The sequence below is a fragment of the Ceratotherium simum genome, chromosome 9 (genome assembly GCF_057802395.1).
Source record: "Ceratotherium simum simum isolate JZ-2026a chromosome 9, ASM5780239v1, whole genome shotgun sequence".
NCBI lineage: Eukaryota > Metazoa > Chordata > Mammalia > Perissodactyla > Rhinocerotidae > Ceratotherium > Ceratotherium simum.
The window spans coordinates 42,579,133-42,606,687 of record NC_141908.1 but is presented as its reverse complement, the minus strand read 5'-3'; the positions used below and the strand labels follow the sequence as shown (position 1 = coordinate 42,606,687).

The 27,555-nt window shown below is 42.3% G+C and overlaps 1 protein-coding gene across 1 annotated transcript in view; it reads left to right on the top strand.

Annotated features, from left to right (window-relative positions):
* The first annotated feature begins 2,727 nt into the window (after positions 1-2,727).
* The window catches only part of DPP4 (dipeptidyl peptidase 4), an 86,139-nt gene continuing 61,311 nt past the window's right edge, over positions 2,728-27,555 (top strand). Inside the window, exons 1-4 of the mRNA XM_087435294.1 lie at positions 2,728-2,928; positions 3,441-3,528; positions 26,046-26,141; positions 26,549-26,640. Of these exons, the coding sequence (XP_087291420.1) occupies positions 2,923-2,928; positions 3,441-3,528; positions 26,046-26,141; positions 26,549-26,640 (282 nt within the window). The 5' untranslated portion in view covers positions 2,728-2,922. The remainder of the gene's footprint in view (positions 2,929-3,440; positions 3,529-26,045; positions 26,142-26,548; positions 26,641-27,555) is intronic.

The following is a 27,555-nucleotide window of genomic DNA, read 5'->3' as shown; positions in this document are numbered from 1 at the left end:
AACTATACAACCTGAGCTACCCATACTGAACTGGTTGTTACCTGATCCACCAAATGATAAAGTTGGGCATCTTCAGCAGCATCCCATTATTAAGTGAATATAGTATCTATAAGATATAGCAGATGAGTACAAGAGGTCCAGAAGGCACAAAAAAATCGCATGAGCAGAGAACTTAGACTCCATGGTGCCTTCTCCCACTGCTTCAATGTCTCTCCCTCAACACACACCTATGGCTTCATGGCTTCATAGGGAGTTCCCCGTAACCAGACAACAAAGGGGGAAAAGAGTCAGCCTTATGCAAAGTAAGCTGGTACCAGTCATAAGTGGATGGCTGCTGTTTCATAGCCCCACTCAGAGATGCCCGGAAATACAGTAGAAAGAGAAATCTTCCTAACAGACAAAACTTTGAGTAGTACATCTGTTTTTTCCACTTTGCATGGAAAGAGAGATGGCCTGATATAAGATCTACACTGACTCATAGATAGTGGCTAATGTTTTGGCCAGCGGCTCCTTAGGGACTTGGAAAAAACAAGATTGAAAGACTCGTGACAAAGAGGTCAGGTTGGGGGAGACTTGCGAAAGAATCTGTTAAAGTGGGCAAAGTGTGAAGATATTTGTGCCTCATGGAATGGCCTCCAGAGAACAAGATGATCTATCCTGTGGATGTCAGCCAACTTCCCCCAGCTTCCCCAGGGCTTGCTGTATGTGCAGTGCCATGGTGCAGGCATGGAGGTTAAGCATGGGCTCAACTCTATGGACGTCCCCCCCCCCCCGAGGCTGATGTGACTTGTGGCTTCCCTCCTTCATTGCTGAGTGTACAAACCGATGAGAGCAGAGGCTGACACTGAGCCCCCAATATGACACCCTTCCCTGTAGTCCTTGTTGGATGGCCTCTCTTCACAGCTCCAGCTCACAAGTTCCAGTAACACTATTGACTCACCTCCCCCAGAAGTTGGAAGAGAGAGGAGAGGATGAATTTGAGAGATACTTGTAAAGGCAGAATTGAAAGGAAATGCAGCTAAGTAAATGGAGCAGGAGAGTGAAGAAGAAAATCTTTGACTGAAGTTTTCAGATTTTGTGAATGGTGAATGGGGACACTTTTTTAACTTTTCTTAAAGTAACTGCTTCCTTTTTTTTTTTTTTGGCAGGGAAAGATCGGCCCTGAGCTAACATCTGTTGTTAATCTTCCTTTTTTTTTTCCCTCCGCAAAGTCTTAGTACATAGTTGTATATCCCAGTTGTAAGTTGTTCTAGTTCTTCTACGTGAGCTGCTGCCACAGCATGGCAACTGACAGATAGCCATCAGGAAGCAAACCCAGGCCACCGAAGCGGTGAGTGCTGAACTTTAACCACTAGGCCATCAGGGCTGGCTCTGGGGAGACTTTTAATGACAACAGAGATGACGAGAGAAGGGTGAGGCAAGGCTGATAGAGGAGATGAAGTTCGAGCCTCTGGAGGTGGGTGTGGGTGAATGTATGTATGTATGTATCATAAGCAACTAATGGTCAAGAGGGGAAAAGATCCCTGAGTTCAGAAGCAAAGTCTAGATTGGAGATAAAGGACGGAAATTTGAATTTACTCATAACCATGTGTTAATGCCTCAGAGGACTTTTCAGTTTTAGTCTTTTACCTCTAACTATGGGCAGAGGCTTTGCTTTTCAGCTGCAGTGAGCAAGCTGAAGAGGCCTCTTGGGGGTAGGAGTACTTATCCTCAAGAGAGGAAGAGGGCATAGAGGGGCCCTAAAGGCAAATGTTTACCTGTGTATTTTATACTGAAAGTGCCAAGTGCACAGACCTCATCTGTGCTGTCCCACTTCTCTATCCCCAGTATCCAGAAGAGAGTCTGGTACATTGTAGCCACTCCAATATCTGCAGAATGGGTAGAATAAATGGGAGGATGTGGGGATGAATGAACGAATTAACAAACCTACAAGACATAATGAAGAGAAGGGGGAAGGAGAAGCCACACTTGACCTTTTTCTCCTCCCCAAATCCTCTCTGCAAGACTGAAGAATGAGGGGCCACATGGAGTAGTGGTTAAGAGCATGGACTGTGAATTCAGGCTCCACGACTTCCTGGCTCTGTGACTTGGCCAAACAGCTTAACCTCTCTGTGCCTAGGCTTCCTCCCTGTAAAATAAACACAGTAAATGCTTAAAGCAAAGGCTGGGAAAAAGTTAAGTTCCACATTATTGTTAGTGTTATTTTTGCCGTCTTGATGAGAAGGTAAGCCTGCAAAACAAGCCAGAAATTCCCTGTGGAGGATGAATCCTCTAAATGCCATTCACTAGCGAACAATCACCTTTTCTCTTTCTTTGCCTTCCAGACACCCCACTTTCCCCCAACATACCTTTCACTGGCAAGTGACAGGGGCCTGGGTTTTAGTTCCAGCTGCTAGCAGTGAGCTCTGTGAGTCTGCAGAGCCCCATGCCCTCTGTCGGCTCAGTCGCCTGTCCGCGCGAAGTTGCAGGAGCTGAGTGGGAAGGTCCCTTACTGCTAAGACAGACACGGTCCCGGCGTCGGCAGCCTCGAGTCTCCGCGTCGGATGCCGGGCGCCGGCTCACGCAGCTCGGGCTCTCATAACCCCACCCCGCGCGTCCCCGGGGCCCCCGCACCCTGCGCGCCCCGGCAGCCGCCCCGCGCCCCGCACAGCCGGGAGGAGGCGCCTCTCGGGCGCCCCCCGGCAGGGATGCCAGTGCCCGGTGCCCTGCGCGCCTTCTCCCGCGCCGCCCGCCCCGCAGCCTGCCCGCGCCCCTTTACCCGAGCGGGCTGGGCGCTCACTAATGTTTAACTCGGGCCGCAACTTGGGAGCGCCGAGTGACTCCGCGGCCCGGAGCAGCCGAGCTGGCCGCGCGTCGGGGCGGCTCGCCTGACTCCTGCCTGCGCTGCTGCCGCGAAAGCTCAGACCTGAGCAGACGCCAGCGATGAAGGTGAGTGAGCGGCGCGCCTCCCACTTCCCCAGCGCCAGGGTCGAGCTGTAGGCGCCTCTTCACCAAACCCTCCCTAAATTGCCCCAAAGCTCGCAGAACGGGACCAGAGACTCCCATTCGGCGGAAGCTCTAGGGCCACCCTCTGACAGGTGAAGGGACATCCCAGAGCTCTAGCTCTCGGACCCGCGGGGTTTCTGCTAGAACCGGGTCGCCGAGCCTCGGAGGACCCGTGGAGCCACCCAACAAAAGCACGCTCGAATCCTCACTTGGCTTCTGACCTGCAGGCGTAGAGAAGCAAACACTAATGTGCTCCGAAGCCACAAGTTCAAGGGCAACCGCTCTTGCAAACTCCGACTGGCACGCTCAAACCCTCCCAGCCCACTGTGCCCCTCTGCCAGTGCGCGCCCATCGGCAAACCTTGCTACCTCAAGTGCAGCCCGGGCCCCGACCCTCTTACCCAGAGTGGGGCCAGACGGCTCGCTATAACTGGACCTCATCTGACTGGCTTGCAGACAGTGTGGAAGGTGCTGCTGGGACTGCTGGGGACGGCTGTGCTCGTCACCGTCATCACTGTGCCCGTGATTCTGCTGAACAAAGACGGTAAGTTTGAAACATTTGAACAAGATAAGACAATTGGAGACCAGTGTCTTACCACACTGAGGAGAACTGGGGATTCCGCTGGGGGCTTGGACCAGTGCACCAGGTTGTGGCTGAGCCTTCCCTGGCGTTGTTGCTGCTTCTAGTGCAGCAGCTAGATGCACCTCACCTCGTATCTAGTGTTGAGGCTGCGAGCCTTGCAGCAGCCACTTTTTATGTGTAACACATACGTAGTCCTGAAATTAGGGGAAAGTCTTAGAATTTCTTTTTATTAAATTTAAATTGAATACGTATTAAATTCAAATTAAGAAAGAAGTTTGTGGTTGTGATCTTCAAAGGAAAAGAGGCAATGTTTAAAGATCCCAAATAGCAGTCAGGATGTCTTTAAGGGGAGGGAAAATATAAGAAAGAAAGCCCCAAAATAGTTTTGAGAAAAGACACCGCACAGGGCACCCAGGTCGTTTTCCTTCAGGGGTGATGGAAATTCATCAATTTGAGAGTTGGGATGCAGGCAAATAACTATTTGAACATTTTAGAAGTCAGTATTGCAGAGCTGAATCATCAAGGTAATGTTCAGAGAGGGGTGGGGTCAGTGATGTTTTGGTGGATTCTTTCATATCAAGCCCCCTTCATTTCTTTTAGCTTGCCTGACTTCCAGTTTAGCCCTAACTCTGAATATAAAACATTCATATTATGGAATAAACACTATTGGATGCAAACAAGTGAGAATAACTAGTTTGGGTCTCCTCTGGCCCGACTTTCTTTTTAAATATTTACTTTCATTTTGGTATTACACCCTCTGGCAGCCTACTGAAGCACTGTCTCTGGATGGTCTAGTCAACCAGGAAATGCATAGACAGTGCTTACATACTGAGGGAGTCTTATCCAGATTTCAAGGTGACAGTTTGGGATTAGTTTGTAGAGCTGTCAAAAACTGTGTTTGCCTTGCCATTTCAGGGCCAGGGCAAAGGTGCCAAAGGTTAAATAACTGAGTGGGTTGACCTATTGATAATGACTTCTAGTTACTTAAGAAAGTAATGGTTACCATCATTTTAAACTATTAAATGGCAGACATCAGTCCACTTACATTTGACTCTTGTGGTGAACTGTTAAAATATAACTGTTTTCATAAAGTGATACTTGGTACATTTAAACAACCACACACACAAAGCTGTGTTGTGGGAAAAGGATGCATCATCCATACAATCACTATTCACATGGCTGACATTATGTTCTAGGCATTGTGCTAGTTGCTGCAAATACAAAGGTTAAATTTTATAAATATGAAGGTCCTTGACTTCGAGAAGTTTACAGTCTAGTGGGAAACAGATATACAAACAAATCAAAGTAACCTGGATCCCCCATTTGTCTCTGAAACATCACTGAGGCACCACAGCATCACTGGAAGGATGGGTAAAACTGTAACTATCGGAACTTCAGTTAAGGCAAATTGGAAGGAACACTAAACTTTAATAAGCCACTTGAGATGGACAGCAAAATAGCCGAGGAGCCAGGGTCATGCAACTGCCTTCCCTGTGGTTTGGTTAAGTTAACCACAGGGATTTTGTTTTGCTGGGTGGGGCATGCAGACTGCCATTTCCCTTAAGTAGCACTTAGTCTCTTCTCCAAATGAAATTTGAACAGATTTCAAGAAAGTCCGCTTTGTGGGGACTTCCTGAAAGATTCACATGTGTCCATCGAACTATGATTATGATTCAATGAGATAGTTTAGACAGGCTTGAGCAAACTTCCCTGGTGGTTAGAAGGATCACTTCTGGGAAAGTGAGGGAAGATTTCTCACAAGAGGTTTCTGTTGTGGGGAGACTTGAATAGTTAACGTCAGATAACCATCTGATAAGGTTTTCCAGAAAACTTGAATGCCTTGTGAGTCAACAGAGAGACACAAGATCAAATAGTCTAATCTAGGCTTGTAAAAGGACTCCGGCGAGAGAGGAGGGTGGGCAGCAGGAGGAGTTTGACTTTAACCTGTAGATGATGGAGCATACTGGAGAAATCTGAGCATGCCTGAAACGTTGAGCATGGCAGTGGCAGGGGAGGTTGAAGTGGGCCAAGGCTGGAGGGGAAGCCAAGGAAGTGTCCTGGGAAACTGATGGTACAGAGCAGAATTTGGAGGCTATAGAGCAACTTAGAAATGTGAACGATTAGACTTTGGTAATTGGAAACGTAGGAAATAAGGGGGGGGGGGGTAGCTAAGGTTGCCTCTGGGGCAACTGGGTGGAGATGTGGTTTCATTGTGTGCTTTATTTACACTTACCACTAAGTTATTTCCTTCTCATATTTCCTAATTGGCACGTATGTATATTTCAGGAGAAAAGAGAAATCATCTTGTGTCAACTCCTGCCTTATCATAAGGGACAGAGATGAAAGTTCAGGAATGCAGCATTTTCACTAAATCAGCAATACCATTCCTGGGCTGTGCCACAGTAAGGGACAACATTCTTACAAAGGATCCAGAGTCATCAACCAAGAAATGTCCTCCAGATTGTCAATCTAGGTTTAAACTCAAACAAATACCAGGAAGGAAGAAAAGAAGGGAGGTGGGAGAGAGGAAATATAAATGGAAAGGTAAGGAAGGAAGAAAAAAAAGAAAGATGTTGATAGAAAAATGAAACAAAGTCCTAGATTACATGGAAAACAAAGAACTAAACAGCCAAAAGAAAGGAGGAAGAAATGAGCAAACCGAAATTCATCCTGAGAGGTTGGTTTAAGAGAAAGTCGAGTGTTTCCTATGAAACTCTGACTTTAGCAGAACTAGACCCACCCAAAGCAGAGAGAGAGAGAGAGAGAGAGAGAGAGAGACACTTAATACTATTGTCATAATTGTTTTTAGAATAAAAACTCCTTGAGGTCAGGAATTACGCATTTCACCAAGCAAAATTAAAAGTTCACCTCCTTCTGTATATATAATAAAGGATTGTATTTTGTTTTAAATCCCTCAAATATTCTATTATAGAAGGATGTTGCATATTTAAACATTCAGTTTCCCAAAGACTCAGCAGTAAAATATATAAAAATATTTTATTCTTAGTGGAATTATAGAAATCCTCGTGGCTTAGTGGCAATAAAACCTTCTCACTCAGTATTTGTGATCCCTTTATTTCCTCCTTTACATTGTCTTATAGGCTGAGTTTTTGAAATATTTGACAGTTTTATTATTGAGTTCTGGTATTTGTCAATGGTTTTATTATTGTTTTGTTATTTGTCAAATAGTTTTATTATTGAGTTTTATTAGGAGATAGAAACATATCTGTTCTTCTTTTGTTCTTTTCAATGCTTTAGCAGTAAATTTCCTCAATACCTTCTTTCAGTGCATAGGAAATTTGACTGCTCACCCATTTATCCGTAATAAAAGAAAACCTGAACGTGAAAGAGACAGGAATAATCAGAGAAAAAAAGATAACATCTATGAAGTTTACCTGAGGAAGTCCAGGATCTAGTCCAGGTTGAAAAGCACAGAAATGAGCCTGAATGAAAGCTTTGTATATTTCTGAGGACAGTTTCTAAACAGTGTGCTCTGTAACAGCTTGAGTTTACTCCAGGTAGCTCAGTTAACTGCTGTCAACCTTTGTCAAGAGCTCCTGAGGTCAGTGGGTTGGTCTTTTTCAGGCCAGCTATTTTGGTTTTTGGTTCCCTTGCCATAGCATGGGCCTTATACTTCCCCCTTAGACATGTTGCCTCTCATCCCTAAAGGGATCAGAGAGAAAAAGAGAAGACTATTTGCCCAATTGATGGTCAGACAAAGACGATGTAAAGGAACTGACTAGAGCCAGATCAGTGTCCTTGAAATGTTATGACTTGACTTAACAAAGTGCTGAGGCCTATGGGGAATGTGACTGTAAATACATGCAAGACCATCCTGCTTGTAGAAGAGAAAATACACAAGGATGTAGTAATAGCTAATATGTATTCCCCCTGTGCCAGGTATTGGGCTGAGGGCATTCAACATATTTCTCATTTGATCCTTACAACAACCTTTTGAAAGAGGTACTATTATCATCTCCATTTTTACAGACAATTTACAGAAACTTTGAGAGGATGCTTTAGTTATTTATTACTGCACAATGAATTACCCCAAAACTTAAAACAACAAACATTTGTTATCTCATAGTTTCTGTGGGTCAGGAATTTCACAGTGGCTTAGCTCTGTGGTTCTGGCTTAAGGTCTCTCATAAGGTTGCATTCAAGATGTCATCTGAAAGCTTGACTGGGGCTGGAGGATCCACTTCCAAGCTCTCTCACATGGCTGTTAGCTAGAGGCCTCAGTTCCCCACTATGTGGGCCTTTCCATAGAGTGCCAGGGCAGCTGGCTTCCCTTAACATGAAGGATCCAAGAGAGTAGCCAAGTAGGAAGCTTCAGTGCCTTTTATGAGCTAATCTCAGACATGGTGTGCCATCGTGTCTGCTGTATCCTGTTGGTCACACAAACTAACCCTGATACAATGTGATAGGGCATGAATACTAGGGTTGGAAATCACTGGGGGCCATCTTGGAGGCTGGCTACCAAAGAAGTTAAGGAACTTGCTCGAGGTTGCACAGAGTTGGGATTCACACTCAGGTGGTGTGACGCTAGAGCTGGTGCTCTTAAACTCTAAATCATTCTGTTAGCTTGTGATCAAGTATAAAATTAATGTGGCCCTCATGAAAAGATACTCAGCATCACTAATCGTCAGGTAAATGCAAATCAAAACCTCAATGAGATCACCTCACACCTGTTAGAATGGCTATTATCAGAAAGACAAGAAATAACAAGTGTTGGCAAGGATGTGGAGAAAAGGGAACACTCGTGCACTGTTGATGGGCATGTAAATTGGTGCAGCCACTATGGAAAACTGCATGGAGTTCCTGAAAAAATTAAAAATAGAACTCCCATACAATCCAGCAATTTCACTTCTGGGTGTATATCCAAGGAAAATAAAAACACTAATTTGAAAAGATATATGCACCCCATGTTCATTGCAGCATTATTCACAATAGTCAAGATATGGAAGCAATCTAAATGTCCATCAATAGATAAATGGATAAAGAAGATGTGGTACGTATGTACAATGGACTATTAGTCATAAAAATGAATGAAATCTTGCCATTTGTGACAACATGGATGGACCTAGAGGATATTATGCTAAGTGAAATAAGTCAGATAGAGAAAGACAAGTACATAAGATTTCACTTATATGTGGAATCTAAAAAAAAAAAACAAATAAACAGGCAAAACAAAACAGAAACAGACTCATAGATACGGAGAGCAAACTGCTGGTTTTGGGGTGGGGACTGGGGGGACATAGATGAAATAGGTGAAGGGGATTAAGAGGTACAAATTTCCAGTCATAAAATACGTAAGTCACGAGGATATAATGCACGCATAGGGAATATAGTCAATAATATTGTAATTACTTTGTGTGATGGCAGATGGTAACTAGACATATGGTGGTGATCATTTCATAACATATAAAAATATTGAATCACTATGTTGTACACCTGAAACTAGTATAATATTGTATGTCAATTATACTTCAACTAAAAAAAATTAATGTGATCCTATTAGTATGAATGATACAACTTCCCATTTGTATACCTGTATTATAATTTTATGGCAGCTGATCCCCGTATGCTAAGTGTTCTGAGGAAATGCGCCTGCTTCTGATACCCCCTTTCCTATATAAAGCTGTAGCTAGACAACAACTTCCAGCCTAGGGCTGATATCTCCCACTTTTGGCTAGTCTTATTAGGTATTTTTAGTAGTAGTAGTAGGTCCACATTTACTACCTGCACTGAATGACACTTGCTTTGTTTCTAATGCACGCTGTATTATTTCATTTGAACCTCATGGAAAAATCCATGTCACAGAAAGATATTAATATCTTGACTTTTTACACTGAAGAAACTGAGGCATAGAAGTTTAGGGCTCTGTGAGTAAGTACTAATCCAAATCTTTTGACTTCTAGCCTTGCCTGAGTCTGCTGATCCCCATAAATAACTATTTTAAAGAAATGCTTTGGTGGGATATTTTCTAAGTTAATGATTAATCGTTGCTTTATAGCCTTTCATTGTTGTAAATCAGTATCTTGTAAATATTTTTACCTTTAGTCTTCACAGCTCCATTATGACCTCCAAAAGAGGGTGTGTCTCTCAATCTGAGAGTAAACTGAAACCACAAAATTAGAACTTCTGAATTAGCTGTTTTATTTTTGCCAAGTACTGTATTTGCAGTTTTATATCGTACTTCCAAATTGTAACTTCCTAGGAAATTTTTTTGAACTTAATGATAAATCATTTGCTTTAGTTAACTGTACACATTAATGTGCACCTTTCTTCATTATTTGGTTCACTGGGGAAGCAAGTAGACCCATGGGCTTAGGTCACATATTTCAGCATCTAAGACCCAAGAAGCAGAAGTAGTTTAAGGCAGAGCCAAAAGCCGACAGGGACTTTGTTCCTGGCGCCCTGAGGGCCGCGGTGGCTCAGGATGTATAACAGAGGAAGAGGGAGTGGGAGGGGTGACTGTCAAGTGGGTACTACCACCCACCTCTTCCTGACTTCACACTGGATCCCCCAAAACTGCCTGAGTGGCCCCTGTAGTCTTAACACCATCTCTGTGGGGCTGAGACCTCCTTGTTTTCCTCACTTGTTTTAAAGCCCGGCCTGCTCACGCTCAGGTCCATGAGTTTCATGGATGGCTCGTATTACCCTGTTGTTTTCCTTTATTCTTTTATTCCAGGAAGGAAACTCTTTTAGTATGAAATTTAAAACCTCTTCAGGCTAAGGTCCTATAGTGGCCAGATGCAGTATTTGTTAACTCACCGACATGTATTGCATGCTTACTGCACATCAGGTGTTATTGCAGGTACAGGGCATGTGGCCCTAAACAGTAGAGATGAGGAGCCTGCTCCCATGGGCCTTTACAGTCCATGGGGCAGGCAGGTAGTAGGCAAGCACATGAGTAATTTCAGACAGTAATATGTGCTAGGACAAATATAAAGTGTGATAGAGAGGACAGAGGGACACAGAAAGGAGTTTCGCTTTATTCCGAGCATGAATGTGGCATGATCTTATTTCCATTTCTAAAATATGTCTCTGACTCCTGTGTAGATAATGATGGGGGTGGGGGGCACTTGTCCGGGTGAAAGATGATAGCAGATTGGACAGAGGGGTAGCATTGGAGATGTAAAAGGAAACAGGACGTATTTTGGAGGTAGGACTTAATGTATGGGAATGTGAAGAGTGCGGGAAGGGGCAGAGATAAGGATGACTCCTTGAACAGCTGGCTGGATAGTCAGCATGGAGAATTTTCTCTTGCCCTCTTGGTTATATCCTCCCCCAAGAGCTAATCTGCAGTAGTTCCTCTGACCTAACTCCCTCGTCCTACTGGATCCGCTTCAGGGATCATGCGCCCAGCACACACTTGTCAACAGAAGGTAATTCTCCAATTCAGCAAATATTTATTGAGCATTTCCTACATGCCAGGCACTTTGTTGGTCACTAGAGATATAAAAATGATAGATATGGCCCTTGTCCTCAAATAATTCATAATATTAAAGGAAACATAAACATTAACTATGATAAAAAGGGCTAAGTATCCTTCTAGTAAATGATCAAAGTGCGCTGGGAGCACCAAAGAGCAAGTGATAAATGCTGCCCCTGGAAGTCTGTACAGAAACCAACCAAGCGCAAAGAGTTAATAATTAATGGGCCTAAATACAGTCCTTTCTATCCTGGAGCCACCAGACTGGCCCCCAGGCATGTAGTTCACCTAGATGTTTAGTCCTCAACAATTTAGAGCCCCCAGATTCTGTATGAGGATTTTATCAGATAGAATGTTTCTGGCTGCAAGTAACAGAATACCTGACCAAAAGTTGTTTAAACTATAGAGTTTTACTCTTGTGCTATTATTAGCATCTTCTGTCATTGGAAGTACGGAAGTAAGGCAGTTCTAGAGTTTGTTGATGCAGTGGTCCAACAACATCCTCAAATACCCGGGGTCTTTCCATCTTTCAGCTCTGCCATTCTCAGATTCTTGGCTTTTATTCTCAAGCTGGTCCTCTCAGGGTCGAACATGGCTGCTGCAGCAACACATCATTTGCTCACACAGCTATTTCACAAGACAGAAGAGGATGCTGTCCCTCATTCATAGCCTGTTGTATCAGGGAGGAAAATCATTTCCAGAAGTGCCTTGGCCCAAGGCAGACTTTCCCTCATGTTTCATTGGGCAGATTTGTGCCACTTGTCTATTCGAAACTAATCACTGGCAAGGGGAATGAAGTACCAAGCTTGGACTAGGTTAATCAAGACTCACCTTTTAGGGATGAGGAGGAACCTCCCTCCTTAGCAACATGGAAGGGGGAGGGTAATTACCTAAGTTGAATCGGGAATTCTAAAGAAAGAAATGCGGCGGTGAGTAGGGGGTGGGAGAGTCTACATAGGTATATCGTGTATTTTATTATTGCCCTCTTTTCACTACATTGGAAAGATTCAGTTTCTAACAAAAGAAAATATATGTCAAGTCAGCTCTGATCTCTAAAGAATCTGATCGCAGAATGCTCTCCTTCCCCTCTTCTCACTTCCTTTCCTAACCTCCTGAGTTTATTGCAAAGCAGGGTGTTTTGATACTGTCTTTTTGATCCTGAAGACATTTTGAGCCCAGCACTTGCTTTCTCTTAGCATCCAAAGTGATTAAGAATAGGGAAGAATTGAATTTGCAATATTTAAGATACAAATGTCAAACAGTAGAGTGGGTCAGAAACATTTGAGGATAATTACTCTCAATTTTCTCATAAAAAGCACATATAACTGTCATATTTTATCCAATTTATAATGGGAAAATGTGGCAAAAACAATCAACACAAAATAAATGTTTAAAAACACATGGTAAAAATTAGACCTGCAAAAGTTGACCCAGGAAAGTAGGATTTGAAATAATTAATGGCCATAAAAATGAAATAAAATAAACAAAAGCAAACAAAATAACCTCACAATGTCTAGAAGCTATCATCTGTTTAATTTGACATGGCCCCAAAAGAATCTCGTTGATGACTCAAATCTTTGTTGTTAAATCTCCAGGGGAAAAAGTTAATCTTCATGGTAATAATTTCATTAAGATGAAAATGGTTTGACTGTACTAAAAAGAAAATCCACAACGCAGCATCAAGTGGCCTCTTCATACTGCCTGGCAATCCCAGGTGAGCCCTGCCTGCACTGGCCTGCTCTCCTGCTGGACTCCGTCACGTCTCCTCTCCCCAAGCCTCCAGCACCTCCTCCCCATGCTCGTTCTCAGCTGATGACCTTGCTTCCTATTTTAATGAGAGAATGGAAGCCATCAGAAGAGAACCTCCTCAATTCCTACCAGCCCAGCTTGTCTGCACACTCACTTACATCTGCCCCTCCCAGAGCAAGGGATGACCTCTCCCAGCACCTGCCCAAGGCCAGGCCCTCCTTTGTGCACTGACCCCCTCACCTTTTGCTTACTCAGAGACATAGCTCCAGCTGTTTCTTCTGCCTGCTTCCTCATCATTTTCCCCCTGCTGTATAGACATGCTATAATCTCTCACATCCTTTAAAAAAAAAAAAAGAAAAATCCTCTCCAGACCCCACATCCCTGCCAAACTCCCAGTCCCTTTCCCTGCTCTTTTTACTACAAAACTCCTCAAAGAATTTGTTTGTTTGTTTGTTTGAGGAAGATTCGCCCTGAGCTGACATCTGTGCCAATCTTCTCTGTTTTGTATGTGAGTTGCCGCCGCAGCATGGCTGACAAGTGGTGGAGGTCCGCACCCAGGATCCAAAACCGCAAACCCAGGCCACTGAAGCGGGGCATGCTAAACTTAACCACTATGCCATAGGGCCAGCACCGCTCAGAGTTTTTGATTTTCACTGTCTGCAGTTCCTCTCCCTGCTCCCTCTTAAACCCACCAGAATAAGGCTTATCCTCACCCCCCACTGAAAGGCCTCTGTTCTTGTCAAGGTCCCTAACCTCTGTGTTGCTAAACCCAGAGCTCAGTTCTCCCTCTGAGTCTTACATGCCCTATGAGTTGATCATCCTTCTTTTCCACCTCCCTCTGGATTTCCACTGCCTCCTAGTTTTCGTTCTACTTCACCACATGCTCCCTCCCATTCTCCTTAGGTTCCCCCTCGTTTCTGACTTCTAACCTTGGATTACTCCAGGGTTCCATCCTGGAACCCCTTCCCTCTTTCCACTAGGTCATCTCATCCACTCCCATGGCCTTAAACACCATCTATAACCTGACAATGGCCAAATTTGTATCTTCAGACCAGATCTCTTTCCTGAACTCTTTGTACATATATGCAACTACTAAGTGGACGTCTCCATTTGGATGTCATTGGCATCTCAAAGTAACATCTCCCAAAATTCTTTATTGTCCCAAACCTATTACTCCCTTAGCACATCTTGTCTCAGCAAACAGTAATTCCATTTTTCCAGTTGCTGAGGCCAAAATTCATGTAGTTCTCCTCAACTCCATTCTCTCAGTCACACTCAACATCCAATTGCTCAACAAATCCTATCACTTCTACCTTTGTGTTCTTTCAGAATTTGACTATATCTCACCCCCTCCACCACTAGCACCCTGCTCCAAGGTAACATCACCTTTCACCTGAATTATTTAAAAAATCTCCCTGTTTCTCTTCTTACCTCCCTACAGTGTATTCTCAACACAACAGGCAAGGTGATTGTGGTAGGTGGGCAGAATTCTAAAATAACTCCCCCAATTTCCTTCCCCTGCCGTGTACTAATCTCTGCCTGATCTCTGAGACTGGGAATATGATAGATTTTATTCTGGTGATTAGGTTATGTTATATGGCACAGTCAACTTTACAAAAAAGAGATTACCTGAGTGGGCCTGAGCTAATCACACGGGGCCTTTAAAAGCAGCATTTCTCTAGCTGCTCACAGAAGGGGTAATCAGAGATTTGAGGTACAAAAAGGATTTGACATGCCACTGCTGACGTGGAAGATGGAGGGGACCATGTGGCAAGGAATGTGGGCAGCCTCTAGGAGGTGAGAGCAGCCCCTGGCTGGCAGCCAGCAAGGAAACAGGGCTCTCAGTCCTACAACCATGCGGTTGTATCCTGCCAACAACCTGCATGAACTTGGACTCAGCTTTTCCCCCAGAGCCTCCAGATGAGAACTCAGCCCAGCCAACACCTTGATTTCCATCTTGTGACCCTGAGCAGAGAGCCCAGCCATACCAGGCTGGATCTCTGACCTACAGAACTCTGAACTAAGATGTTGGTGTTGTATCCTTACATTTGTGGTCATTTGTTATGCAGCAATAGAAAACTAATAGAGTGATCATTTTTAAACATAAGTCAGTTCACATCGTTCTCTGCTCAGAACCATTCGATGGCTCCCCATCTCTCTCAGAATAAACACCAGAGGCCTCACAACAGCTTACAAGCCCCATGTGATCTGAGCCCCACCTCTTCTCTGAGCTCCTCCCCCACTCTCTCCCTCTTGCTCACTCATTCTGCCTCCGAGGTTTTGTACTTGCTGATCTTTTTGCTGGTATTCCTCTTCCCTGGGGTTGTCCCTTGCTCACCCCCTCACCTCCTTCAGGTCTCTGCTAAAATGCCACCTTATCTGTGGGACTTGCCCTCACCATACTCCTGAACGTGGCAGCATCCCCAAACCTGATACTCCTTTTCTCCTTCCCTGCTTTATTTTCTTGGTGGCACTTACTATCTAACATATGGCATTTTTTACTTACTATTTGTTCCTTTATGCCCCCCCATTAGAATGTAAGTTGCCTGAGGGCAGGAGTTTTTCACATCCTTTTCACTCATATCTCTGGTGCCCAGAGCATCGAGGAATACAGTGGGTGTTGTATTAGTTGCCTAGGGCTGCCGTGACAAATTACCACAAATTGGGTGGCTTAACACAACAGAAATTTATTTACTCATAGTTATGGAGGCTGGAAGTCCAAAATCAAGGTGTCAGCTGGGTCATGCTCCCTCTGAAGGCTCCAGGGCAGAATCCGTCCTTGCCTCTCTCCTAGTTTCTGGTGGTTACTGGCAATCCTTGGTGTTCCTTGACTTATAGCTGTATCACTCCAATTTCTGCATCCATCTTCACACAGGCTTTTTCCCTTTGTGTCTCCACATGGTCCTCTCCATCTTCCAAGTTAGCAAAAGCATGTCTTCACATGACCTTCTTAAAAGGACAACAGTCACTGAATTTAGGGTTCACCCTAATTTAGTATGACCTCATTTTAACTTAACTAATTACATCTGCAAAGACCTGATTTCCAAATCAGGTCACACTCTGAGGTTCCAGGTAGACATGATTTTGAGGGGGGGAATACTCTTCAACCCAGTACAGCCTGATAAAATATTTGGTGATTTAAAAGAATTATCTTAGAGCTCATGCAAAAAAGTATTTTTTGATGAACATTTCTTAATGTTGCTTTAATTCTGATTAAAGTTCTTATATTCATAAACATGGGGCCAAGTTGTCCAGTACTAGATCACATGTACCCCTTATTTGTAGATTATAGTACTAGCCACTGGTAATCAAAGATAGAATAAATTCATCATTTCAGCTTACTTACAGTCTAATTAAGACAAGACTGTTTGGATTAAATACTTAAATGATAATATAAAATTACTTGATTAACTGGCAAAATATATAGTGTAGAAAATAAACATTAAAGATGATGAGGAGGGAGAAATGAGTGTGCTGTAGGTAGTAACAGAGAGATCAAGAGGTGAGAGGAGGGACAGTGAGAAAATGAAGGCGACAGATGTGGGCTGTTTATTTGAGATGTTTGTTCATAAATACAGGAAGAGAAGTAAGGAGATGGCTGAGGAGGCAGCAGGGTCAGGTAAATATTTTTTAAGATAGGTACACCCTGTGCATGCTTAAGGACAGGGTGGAAGTAAGCAGTGAAAAAAGAAACTGAAGATGCTTGAGGGAGAAGAGACACAAACAAAGTCCCTCAGGATAAAGAAGACAAGACACAGTCAGGCCCACTTCAGATAGAAGTGGAAAGCAGAGTAAAAAATAAGCCCCTGTAGTAGCTTTTGCTCTAAGAGAGGAATCATTGAATCTTGTCATTGGACAACTTCATACTCTTTTGAAAATGTGTACTGCAGGGCCTGAGTTATTCAGGACTGTGTTATGTTTAAAATCTAGGAAACATGGGGCCGGCCCTGGGGCTTAGTGGTTAAATGCGCTCGCTCCGCTACTGGCGGCCCGGGTTCGGATCCCAGGCGCGCACCGACGCACCGCTTCTCTGGCCATGCTGAGGCTGCTCCCACATACAGCAACTAGAAGGATGTGCAGCTATGACATACAGCTATCTACTGGGGCTTTGGGGAAAGAAAAAGGAGGAGGATTGGCAATAGATGTTAGCTCAGAGCCAGTCTTCCTCAGCAAAAAGAGGAGGATTGGCACGGTTGTTAGCTCAGGGCTGATCTTCCTCACAAAAAAAAAAAAATCTAGGAAACGTGAAAAAAAAAGGAAAGAAATCTGTTTAAAGCTTACGTGACTACTTTTTATGAGTTTAGGGAAATGATGATGAGAGTTACTGGAGGTACCAGGGAAGAGAGAATGAGGGTGGTACAACTTCCTTTCCAGGAAGTCACAGAGTTGCCATCCTTATTAACAGTCCAGAGAGAAAATTCTAGGATTTTCAGAAAGAATTGGTACCTCTTTGACTTTGAGTGCTAGAACAAATTATGTTCTAATGTAAGCTACCAACTGACCTAAGCCAAAATCATACCACCAATGTACCTGTTTAGAATAGTTTCAAACATTGACTTGAAACACTTCCATAAAGTCTAATCCATCTATACCAATTCACAAAAACTGCCAACATAGTGCTTACCGTGTGCAATCACTCTCCTGAATACTTAGGCTGTTTAGAGCAGTGATTAGAACCACAGGCTTTGGAGCCATATTGCCTAGTTCAAATGTGGCTTTGGTGCTTGCTAGTCATGGGACTTGAGTCTAGTTACTAACTGTGCCTCAGTTTTCTTACCTGTAAAATGGGGATGAAAGTAAGGTAATAAGTGTACAATGCCCAGAATAATCCAATGCACTGGAAGGTCTCTATAAGCATTTGCAATTATTATTCTTTATATATTTTTAACTTTTTTATTCTTTTAACAGTCCCAGAGGTAGGTACTGTGATAACACTTATCTCTTACTGGTGAAAGTTTTGCCTGGTAAATGCTAGAAAGGTAATTTCTGTGGCAGTTTTGTTTTCCAATGATCATTTTTCATTGTATCCTGGAAGACAAACACTTGTCACAGAGAGTAACCTTATTGATTATGCCTATAAATCTTTCTGGGAAGTTCTTCAACAATTCAGTATTAGAGCTTTCAGCCTCCGCAAATACTGATGTTCTCTAATCAGTTTTCCTTGAAACACAAGGTAATCATTTTTAGCTTGCACTGTAACAGCTTCCGTTTACTACAATTACTTTTGAGCATTTTTTGAGAGAAACCAGCCCTTTGCTAAAACAGTTGCATGTTTCACAGGCCTGTGGGTCATTTATCCATATAGTTAAGACATTTCCACCTTTCACTCTTTCTCGTCACCTTGGGTTACACTGGCTTAATGTCAGTCAATATAGTGGGGCATAGAAGCATTATCGATATTAAATTTGGCCATTATTGTACCAATCTTATTTATTTCCAGAAGAGTCCTGACAAGGGGAGAGGGTTTGACTATAATCAAAAAGAAAGAAAGAAAGAAAGCAATTTCCATGTCAAAAGGGAATAAAGCAGTGCTGATGCCTGTTTCGTGCCAGCTTCCAGCGTGTACTGAACCTCCTGGCTCTTTGCTGGGGGTAAGGCAGAGTGAATCGGGCAGTGTAAACAGGATCTAGTTCAGGCAGTCCCTTTGGCCTTGCAGTTCTTCACCAGTGGCTATAGATATCTTCATCTTGACCAGAATTTTGAGACTTGAATATTCTGCCCACTTTCACTTTTGTGCTGTTAGTATTGGAGTCTTGCATTGATATTCTTATTGTTTCAAGGCGATTACAGTTTCAGTCTCAACATCTGTCTTTCAAAACCGATTTTGGGAGAAGTTTGGTTTCTTTTTATGTTGCTCACAATTCTGAGGAATGTTGAGATAGGGTTGTCAAACTATAGTCAGGGATGGCCGCCTGTTTTTGTAAATTAAGTTTTATTGGAAGACAGCCACGTCCATTCATTTACATTTGTCTGCGGCTGCTTTCAGGCTACAGTGGCAGAATTGAGTAGTTGCAGAGCCTAAAATATTTACCATCTGGCCCTTTAAGAAAAAATTTGCCAACCCCAGGGCTAGATACTATATTCTTACAGCTGAAAGAGACCTTCTTATTTTATAGGTAAGATGTGTAGGTCCTTATATCAGTTAGAGTACAGAGACGTGATAAATGTAGAAATCACACTAGATGTTTCAGCAGAAGGATTTAATATAAAAATTGGTTACACAGATTAAAGAGCAAAAGAGCAATTCTGTGGTAACCCAGAGACAGTAGCTATAGGAAGGAGCTACCTCTAGGGCTTGGGAACCGGGGAGAAGAGGGACCCAGAAGATCTGGGCTCAAAGCTCTAAGGAGTGTGAAGTCCCCAGCTGCTCCTGGCACCACTGAGAGGCATGAGGAAGCAGGTTCAGGTATTGCAAAAGAAGCCAGAGGCTGGGACAGGTGCTACATCTGGGTGCATGCTTTACAGGATCAGCAAGAAAAAGGAAGTTCCTCCTCCTCTCCTACTGACTCCAGGCCTTCCCTATTTCTCCCTAATCGCAGGACCTAACAGGAAGCCTGCAGACAAAGGGGTCTGGGAAACACAGCTGTAGATCCCCTTCCCAGCATTACTGAGCAAAGAATAGAAGCGTACATTTTGAGCGGCCGGACAATAGGTCAATGACTGGCACAGGCTTGGAGAAGTGAGACGGCCTAGTGAGAGCTAGGGGCAGGCTGGAACCTGAGGCTCCTGTCCCCGCTCTGTCTAGACCCCTCTGGCCGAGTGCGCTGCTCTGCCTACTACCTCAGTCACTTGGAGTTCACAGTGCTCATATTTAGAGCTGTGTCCTGTGTTTGTATTCTTGTGTTTGTATTGTCTGGCTTTCATTTTTTCAGTCAACAAGTACTTATGGAGTGCCTACCATGTGCCAGTCACTGTTCTTGGCTGTGGTGATGTAATAGTAAACAAAATGAAACAGTGTCCTCCTGGAGCTTACATTCAATCAAGGGAGGCAGAAGTAAACAAGACAAATAAGTAAAAAATATAGTATGTTAGATGGTATCACTGCTAAGGAAAAGCTATAAAGCCAGGAAGGACAATACAGAGAGAATGCCATGAGCAAGGGGTTTGCAAGTGTTAGTCCAGGGAGGGAAGGTGACATTTAAATAAAGACCTGAAGGAGATGAGGGAGCGTATCTGAGAGGAAGAACATTCCAGGCAGAGGGTTCAGCAAATTCAAAGTCCCTGAGGAAAGAGTGGGCTGAGTGTGTCTGGGGGAACAGCTGGGAGGCCGCTGTGAATGTAATGAAGTGAAAAGAGAGGAGGAGGAGGAGGTGAGGCTGGAGTCGTAACAGACAACCTCCCACTAAGTTGTTTCCTTTTTTCCAAATTGTTCTGGGAACATCTGGGAATATTCTGGGAAATGTGCGTTGTACTATTTGGTTGGTCTTTCAGAGTAAACCTTTGAGAATATAGTGATTATATTCCTAACAAAAGTTTGGTCATCTGACACTCTGATCTTAGGGTAAAGGCTTAGAGTGCACAGTCCCACATTCTACAGGCTCCAGCTCAATGGCAATGCATTTATCAGATGCCGCTTGATGTACCTGCGGTGTTTCTCTTATTGAGAAGGTAAATCTGGTGACTGTGGTTACATTCTAATGCCTCTTGTGTATAGTAACCACAGAAACATCGCTCTTCACAAATCCTCTAATTCCATAAGTCCAGCATTTTCCCTCCATACTATAAACTGCTGACTGCCGCTATGCATGGTATTAGACATGTGGAAGGGAGAAAGTGATGTTCATTGGTACTCAGCAAATGATTAGATTGTACTTATCCTAAGTGTTTTCTCAATGTGATGGTCATATGCTGTCTTCTTAGGATCTTTTGGCATATGAACATAGTGAAACTTAATTGGCTACTATTTTATTGCAGTGAATTTCCTAATCTCAGCTCCAATGCTAGGTACTCCAGAGGAAAGACTCTTCCATTCATCTTTGTATCCTGATTGTCTAGCATATACTTAGAACAAAACAATAATAAATAGTGTACCATGTCTGGAGGGCTTCCTAAATTTTAAGTCCTGAGCTAAGCGTATTATCTCATTTAATCATGACAAATTCCTATGGGCTAGATAGTGCTATTATTCTCATTTTATAGATTTAAAAATTGAGGTTTTGAAAGATTCAGTAATTTTCCCGAGGCTACAGTACAAGAATCAGACCTGGGCTCAAAGCTAGGATCTCTGATTTCAAAGCCAGTAGGGACCCAACCCCTTACTGGTATTTGTTGAATCAATGGTGGTAGCCTGCATATGCTGCTGGATAATGCAGAGTATAAGGAGCCTTCCAGTCAATTTCTTCTTCTGCCTTCTTGATTTTTCTTCCTCTGTCCCTATGTCAAGGCTACTATTTTGCTAGAGCAAATTCTAAAGTAACACTCATTTTATTTCCTTAGCATCAATATAAAATGTTAACTGATTACCGTATGGAGCATAAGAACTCTATAACTGGATATCTTTTTCCCATGTTTAACAACTTTATGAGTTTATGAGCTGTAAAGAGCACATTTCTTTTTAGTGGCATTTCATTAGCCATTTATTTATGAAAACAGTTTATCTTTGTAAAGTAGAAATATTATATATCATAGTTTAATACAGATAAAAAGTTTATTATTGAGTATAAAAATACGCAAAATATCCTGTAATCATAAAGTAACAATTGGCCAAGGCAAGAATATTTTATGGAATTACGCTACTCTCTTACTTGGATCTTATCATTCCAGAATTACTTTTATTCAGAAATGATTTTGATCCTACAACAAGGATTCATTAAGATATCATACACTTTGATAAGAATTTATTATTAGGTTGAACTATTTTAAATACTGCCATTCTACCATTTTGGACTGATAAAAATGGCATTTTCATACACTTTAATGTAATTGTTACTCTCACCAAAGAAGTAAAATATAAAGTTGTTAACCTTTTTTTTGAGTTTTAAATTGAAGAAGATGTGAATCTACGTTTCTGTAAAAGCCGATGGGTAACATATGATTAGCTGCTTTACTTGGCTAGCACAGTGCTTTGAACTGATAAGTCAAATGAACGGCATGTCCCAGGCCCACCAGGAAAACCACACAGACAGCCAAAGACCTTCATCTGTTGCCGCAGCAGTGCCCTGTCAGTGAGCAAGTAGACAAGGAAGAAGAAACGTGAGCAAGTCCTCTGTGTTTGACAGAATAGGTTGTAACTTGGCAGCAAACTATGAATTTGCTAAAGGTCAAAACCTGGGCTTGGCACTCATGTCTCACAGAACTTGCTTATCTGGATGTTTTAAAAGTGTCTTCCAATGTGCACTACTTATCAAATGGCAATGCAAAAAACAAGGAACATTTGTCGTTCTACTTGCTCCAATTTAGCAGTGCTGTTCTGGGACTGGTTAGCCAGGATCCCTGGAAACCAGCTTGCAGGGTCATTGTAAAGGAGCTCAGTGAGCCCAACACAAGCTGAGGTAGGCCTGGGCCTTGCACAGATGTCCTAGATGGCAAGAGTGTGGCATCACTGTTGATATCTGGAACATCAGCAGATGGATCAAAATCACGTTGAGCCCATTATGAGCAGAAGGGAGCCCAAATCTGATAGAGGTGATGAGTGTAGAAAAGCTATGGCCTGATGAGAGTGAGCCCAGCAACATGTGAGGCGGGCAGGAGAGGTAAGTTGTTCAGTGAGGAACCCATCACGAACATGAAGAGCAGCACCTTGGACAGCAAGTGACATCACAGGGAATTTTGTTTCCATTATTTTAATATTCCAGATTTAAGTGTGTTGTCCTGGAAAACCTGGGCAAATATCCTCATGTGAGATAGTACTTAAGGGAGACAACTTAAGTGTATGTGATCTATTGTAGGTACTCAGTTCTTTCTCTTCTTACAAAATCAAGAGTCAATGATAGGTGTTCTGTGTTGGTATGTCTGTTTTATTGTATGTATATATGTCTTAGTCCCTTTGGACTGCTATAGCAAAAATACCAGAGACTGGGGGGCTTAAACAACAAACATTTATTTCTCACAGTTCTGGAGGCTGGGAAGTCCAAGATCAACATGCAAGCAGATTTAGTGTTTGGTGTCTGGTGAGGACCTGTTGCCTGTGTCCTCATGTGACACAAGGGGTGAGAAAGCTTTCTGGCGTCACTTTTTTAAGGGTACTAATCCCATTCATGAGGGCTACACTCTCATGACCCGATCACCTCCCACAGTCTCTATCTCCAGATACCATCACATTGAGGGTTAGAGTTTCAAAATATGAATTTTGGGGGGACACAAACATTCAGACCATTGCAATATACATATGTGTGTAGGTGTATAAATTGTTCTATCTATAGGTCTATGTAGACATCTATATCAGCAGATAATATTAGGATTATGAATGTTTATAACCATTTATACCTCGAATTGTACTAATTTGGGGATGTGTTTTATGTCCATTTTAGACTAATAGCTCTTGATAGTAGGGTATATATATTGTCAACAGTGTTTTTCTTTTTTCTTTTTTTGTTTTGTGAGGAAGATCAGCCCTGAGCTTCCTCTTTTTGCTGAGGAAGACTGGCCCTGAGCTAACATCCGTGCCGATCTTCCTCCACTTTATGTGGAACGCCAGCACAGTATGGCCTGACAAGCGGTGTGTTGGTGCGCGCCCGGGATCCAAACCTGGGCCGCCAGCAGCGGAGCGAGCGCACTTAACCGCTATGCCACGGGGCCAGCCCCAACAGTGTTTTTCAAACAGTACCTACTTTGTAACTATTTGCTATATGAAAAGATGATTAGATGAATACAAACAATTGAGGGAATTTAGTGAACAAATGCAGATTTGTAGTTTTGTAGTCCAATATGAGTATCAAATAATATTTTCTGTAGCACAAGGCTTTGCTTCTTGTTTGAAGGTTGACAAGTCTAAGGTCTAGTTTTACTCACTTGCTCTATTTCTGCTAACAAACACAAATATCCTACTAATTTTCAGAAATGAGATGCAGAACTGAATTGAAAAAAAATAGTTTTGTTTTTAAACCTCTTTTACTTAATTAACAAACTAGGCTTGAACAAAATCAATAAAGTAATAAAGTGAAGTGTAGCAATTTTACCTAGTGAAGCTGAAGGTTTTATACGCAGAAACAAGACTGCGTTATCGGATAAGATCCAAAGAAATAAAATCTTAAGGACATTTTTTAAAAGAGAATTACCTTTCCACATGCTGCAAAAAATTAACAAGAGTAGATGCTGACGGCTTTGAAATCCCCAAAAGAGTAAGAATTGCAGTTATAGGAATGTTATGATGGTGGCTGATTTTGTGAGTGTATATTCGCGTGTATGCGGAAAAAGTAGAGAATTTAAAAAAAGACTTTAGGCTCCTTGTCATCAGTGGAGGCTCTGGGATTGGGGAAGAGGAATCACATTGACTTGACTATGCTTGTAGGATGGTATCCTACATCAATCAACAAAAATTTTTTTGCGTACGTCTACTATGGCATAGAACTGTGCTAGATGCTAAGGTTGGTGCAAAAACAAACAAACAAATAAAAAAAAACCCAAGGCTCTGACTTCAACAAATACATGGCCTAGCTGAATAAACCGCACTGGTAGGCATGAAAAAAATAGTTATCAACACAAGTCACTAAGTGACAGGAGCGAAATGAGTAGTGTAGGGGCAAAAGTCTGAGGAGGCAGAATTAAAATCTTCATGAAAGAGGTGGGAGTTGGAGGATGGAGGATTGTGACAGCCAGGGAAGCAGTTGAAGACATTGCAGGGAGGTGTCTTAGGACAAGGAGCAGAAGCGGAAAAGCCTAAGAAGATCTACTAGGTTCAGCAGGCAGATCAGTGTGACTAGGTTAGAAGGTCCATGCAGGGAGAGAGTGAAAATGAGCCTGGAAAGAGAGTCTCAGGTCAGACTGTGGAGGCTGCAAGTGCCAGAGTTTGAATCTTCCTGTAGGCAATGGGGAATCATTGAAAGCTTTTGAGGAAGAGGTGACCAGGATGAAAGTAGCATTCTAGAAAAATCATCCCAGTGGTGGTTCAGTGGAGGGATTGGATTGAGGAGAACCTGATGGCAGGGATACCTGGAAAAATATTTCACAGGAAGAATCAACAGAATTGATTGGATGGGGATGGTGGTAAAAGAGATGGAAACATCAAAAATGATTTTCAGACTTTGATTTGGGTCACCAGTAACAGAATATAAAACCACACAAATTCCCTAAAGAAAGCTAGTTTGGGAAGGAAGACAACTGTTTTAGACAAGGTAAGTATAGGGTTAGAAAGGGGCAAGTCAACTAAGAAGGCCCAACACAGCCCTGGAAATGTGAGTTTGAGGTGTGGTAGGCTAAAGTAATGAGTACAGATTTTGTTATCTATTTAAATGGAAAATATGCCTGAAGCCCAGGAAGTCAAATTCTCTGGAGTTCTCTGGAAGGAAGAACATAGAGAGAAGAGGAGAAAGCTAAAGACTGAATATCAGAGCATTTCTGCCTTAGAAGTCAATGGGAAAAATAGAGTCAAAACAAGAGATGGAAAAATAATGGTCAGAGAATTAGGAGGACAACTGAGGTGTCAGAGAATCCAAGGGAAGGAGTTCATGTAAACTTTCACCAAGTTCAAGGAAAAGCGATGCTAGAAACAAAGAATGGAGAGTTGGGTGATTGGCATGTCTTCAAGGTCGGTGAGGAGCTAGAGGGCTTCGAAGAGGACCTCAGAGCCTCAAAAATGATCATCTAGCCTCGTGCCATCCACTATGAGGGCGCATGTAGCTATTGACTGGGAATGTGCCTAGTCAAACTGAGATATGCTGGAATCATAAACTACATACCAGATTTCAAAGACTTAGTATGAAAAGAAAGAATGTTGAAAGATCTCATTAACACATTTAAATATTGATTACGTGTTGAAATGATAATATCTTGGATATATTAACCTAAACAACATATGCTATTAAAATTAATTTCACCTTAAAAATTTTTAAATATGGCTACTAGAAAATGTACTCACATTATATTTCCATTGGACGTTGCTGATCTGGGCTTTCGTAATGAAGCTCACTAACGTAGCGCCGTGAAACACACACACTCACATACACTTTGACAGTTAAATGTATTTTTACTCCATCTACTCAGTCTGAAATCTTTCAAAATGTGTTTTGCATTCTGAGAGTATATTTCTGTATTTTGTGACCAGTATATAGCATAGAGATCCATTTGTTTATTTTGTGCAAAAGTTAGGTTGTTCCATCTTACTGAACATTTGGCTCTTTTTTTCAACCAGCAGATGATGCTACAGCTGACAGTCGCAAAACTTACACTCTAACTGATTATTTAAAAAGTACTTATAGATTGAAGTACTACTCCTTGCAATGGGTTTCAGGTAAGGATTTTTTGGGGGAGAAGGGACAGATTTTTATGCTTACGTTCATTCTAGTTAGATTGTGGAGCACTTCTGTGGCACTGAGAAGATATCCCTGTTTTTTTAAACCCTATAGGAGAGTATTTTTTTCTACTTAAGGCTGCAAAGGGAGATAAGACAGAAAGAAACCATAGTATTTCTTTAATATGAACCATAAAAAGTTAAACGTGAATTGAAATCTTGACAATAATGATGGAAAAATGAATGCCTACTAGTGTAGTATTCATCAGTTAATGTTTTTCCAACTTAGAAATGCTTACTTAGTACTTGTGTGAAATTAAATATTAAATTTTTGTTGCATAATTTTTAGCTTATGAAGATGTTTAATAGCAACTTGAAATATTGATCTGGCCATTTTCTCTCTTTAGATCATGAATATCTCTACAAACAAGAAAATAATATCTTGCTATTCAATGCTGAATATGGAAACAGCTCCATTTTCTTGGAGAACAGTACATTTGTATGTTTAATCATATAATTAATTCATACTTTAAGGAAATTCTGGGGATTTTTTTTCATAACCTTTCAAATCATGAGTACTTTCGTTTCTCATCCTGTTGGACTCTCTCTGCAGCATATGGCACAGTGGATCTTTCTCTCCTTCTTGGAATGCTCCCTGCCTTGGCTACTTTTTAGTCTCCTTTGACGATTCCTCCTCCTCTGCCCATACTCCTAAGTGTAAGTGCTCCTCAGGGCTCTGTCTTTGCTTGCTGGCCTCTCTCCTCGCTTTGCATGTTCTCCTTCAGTGAATTTCAGGCACTTCCACAGCATCCACGCTCTCCTTTCTGGTCCTGTTTCTCGAATACACACTTTTAACACTAACATTCTCCCAAGATCTAAACCTCTGTTTCCAATAACTTGCTGGCTTCTGTACATGGATGGCCTGCAGGCATGTTAAACTCAGGATTTCAAGCTAAACTAGTTATCTCCCTTCATTCTCTCAGCAAACTGTAAACATCCTATTCCTTTTCCCGAGTTCCCAATCTTGGTAAATAGTGCTCTCTTCCAAGTTACTTAAGCTAGAACCTCAGAATCCTCCTTGATTCCTCTGGCATCCCCCATATTTAGTCCTCAACAAACCCTGTTGATTCTCCCTCTGCAATGTCAAGTGTCTCTCGGATTTCCATTTCCACTGTATAATCCTGGTTCAAGACCTTGTTTAATCTCGTGATAGTGAGTATTCTAACTTGTGTTCCTATCTCCGTTCTGTAGGTCAGACCACTGCATTGCCCAAGTCCAAAGCTGATGCAGCCTCTCTCATCTTATCTCAACCACTGTGTCACCAGAGCATCTTTGTAAAAGACAGATGAGATTCTATCACATTTATGTGCAAAAAGTAGCTCATAGTTCCACTTCTTATATTTAGGTCCGAGCT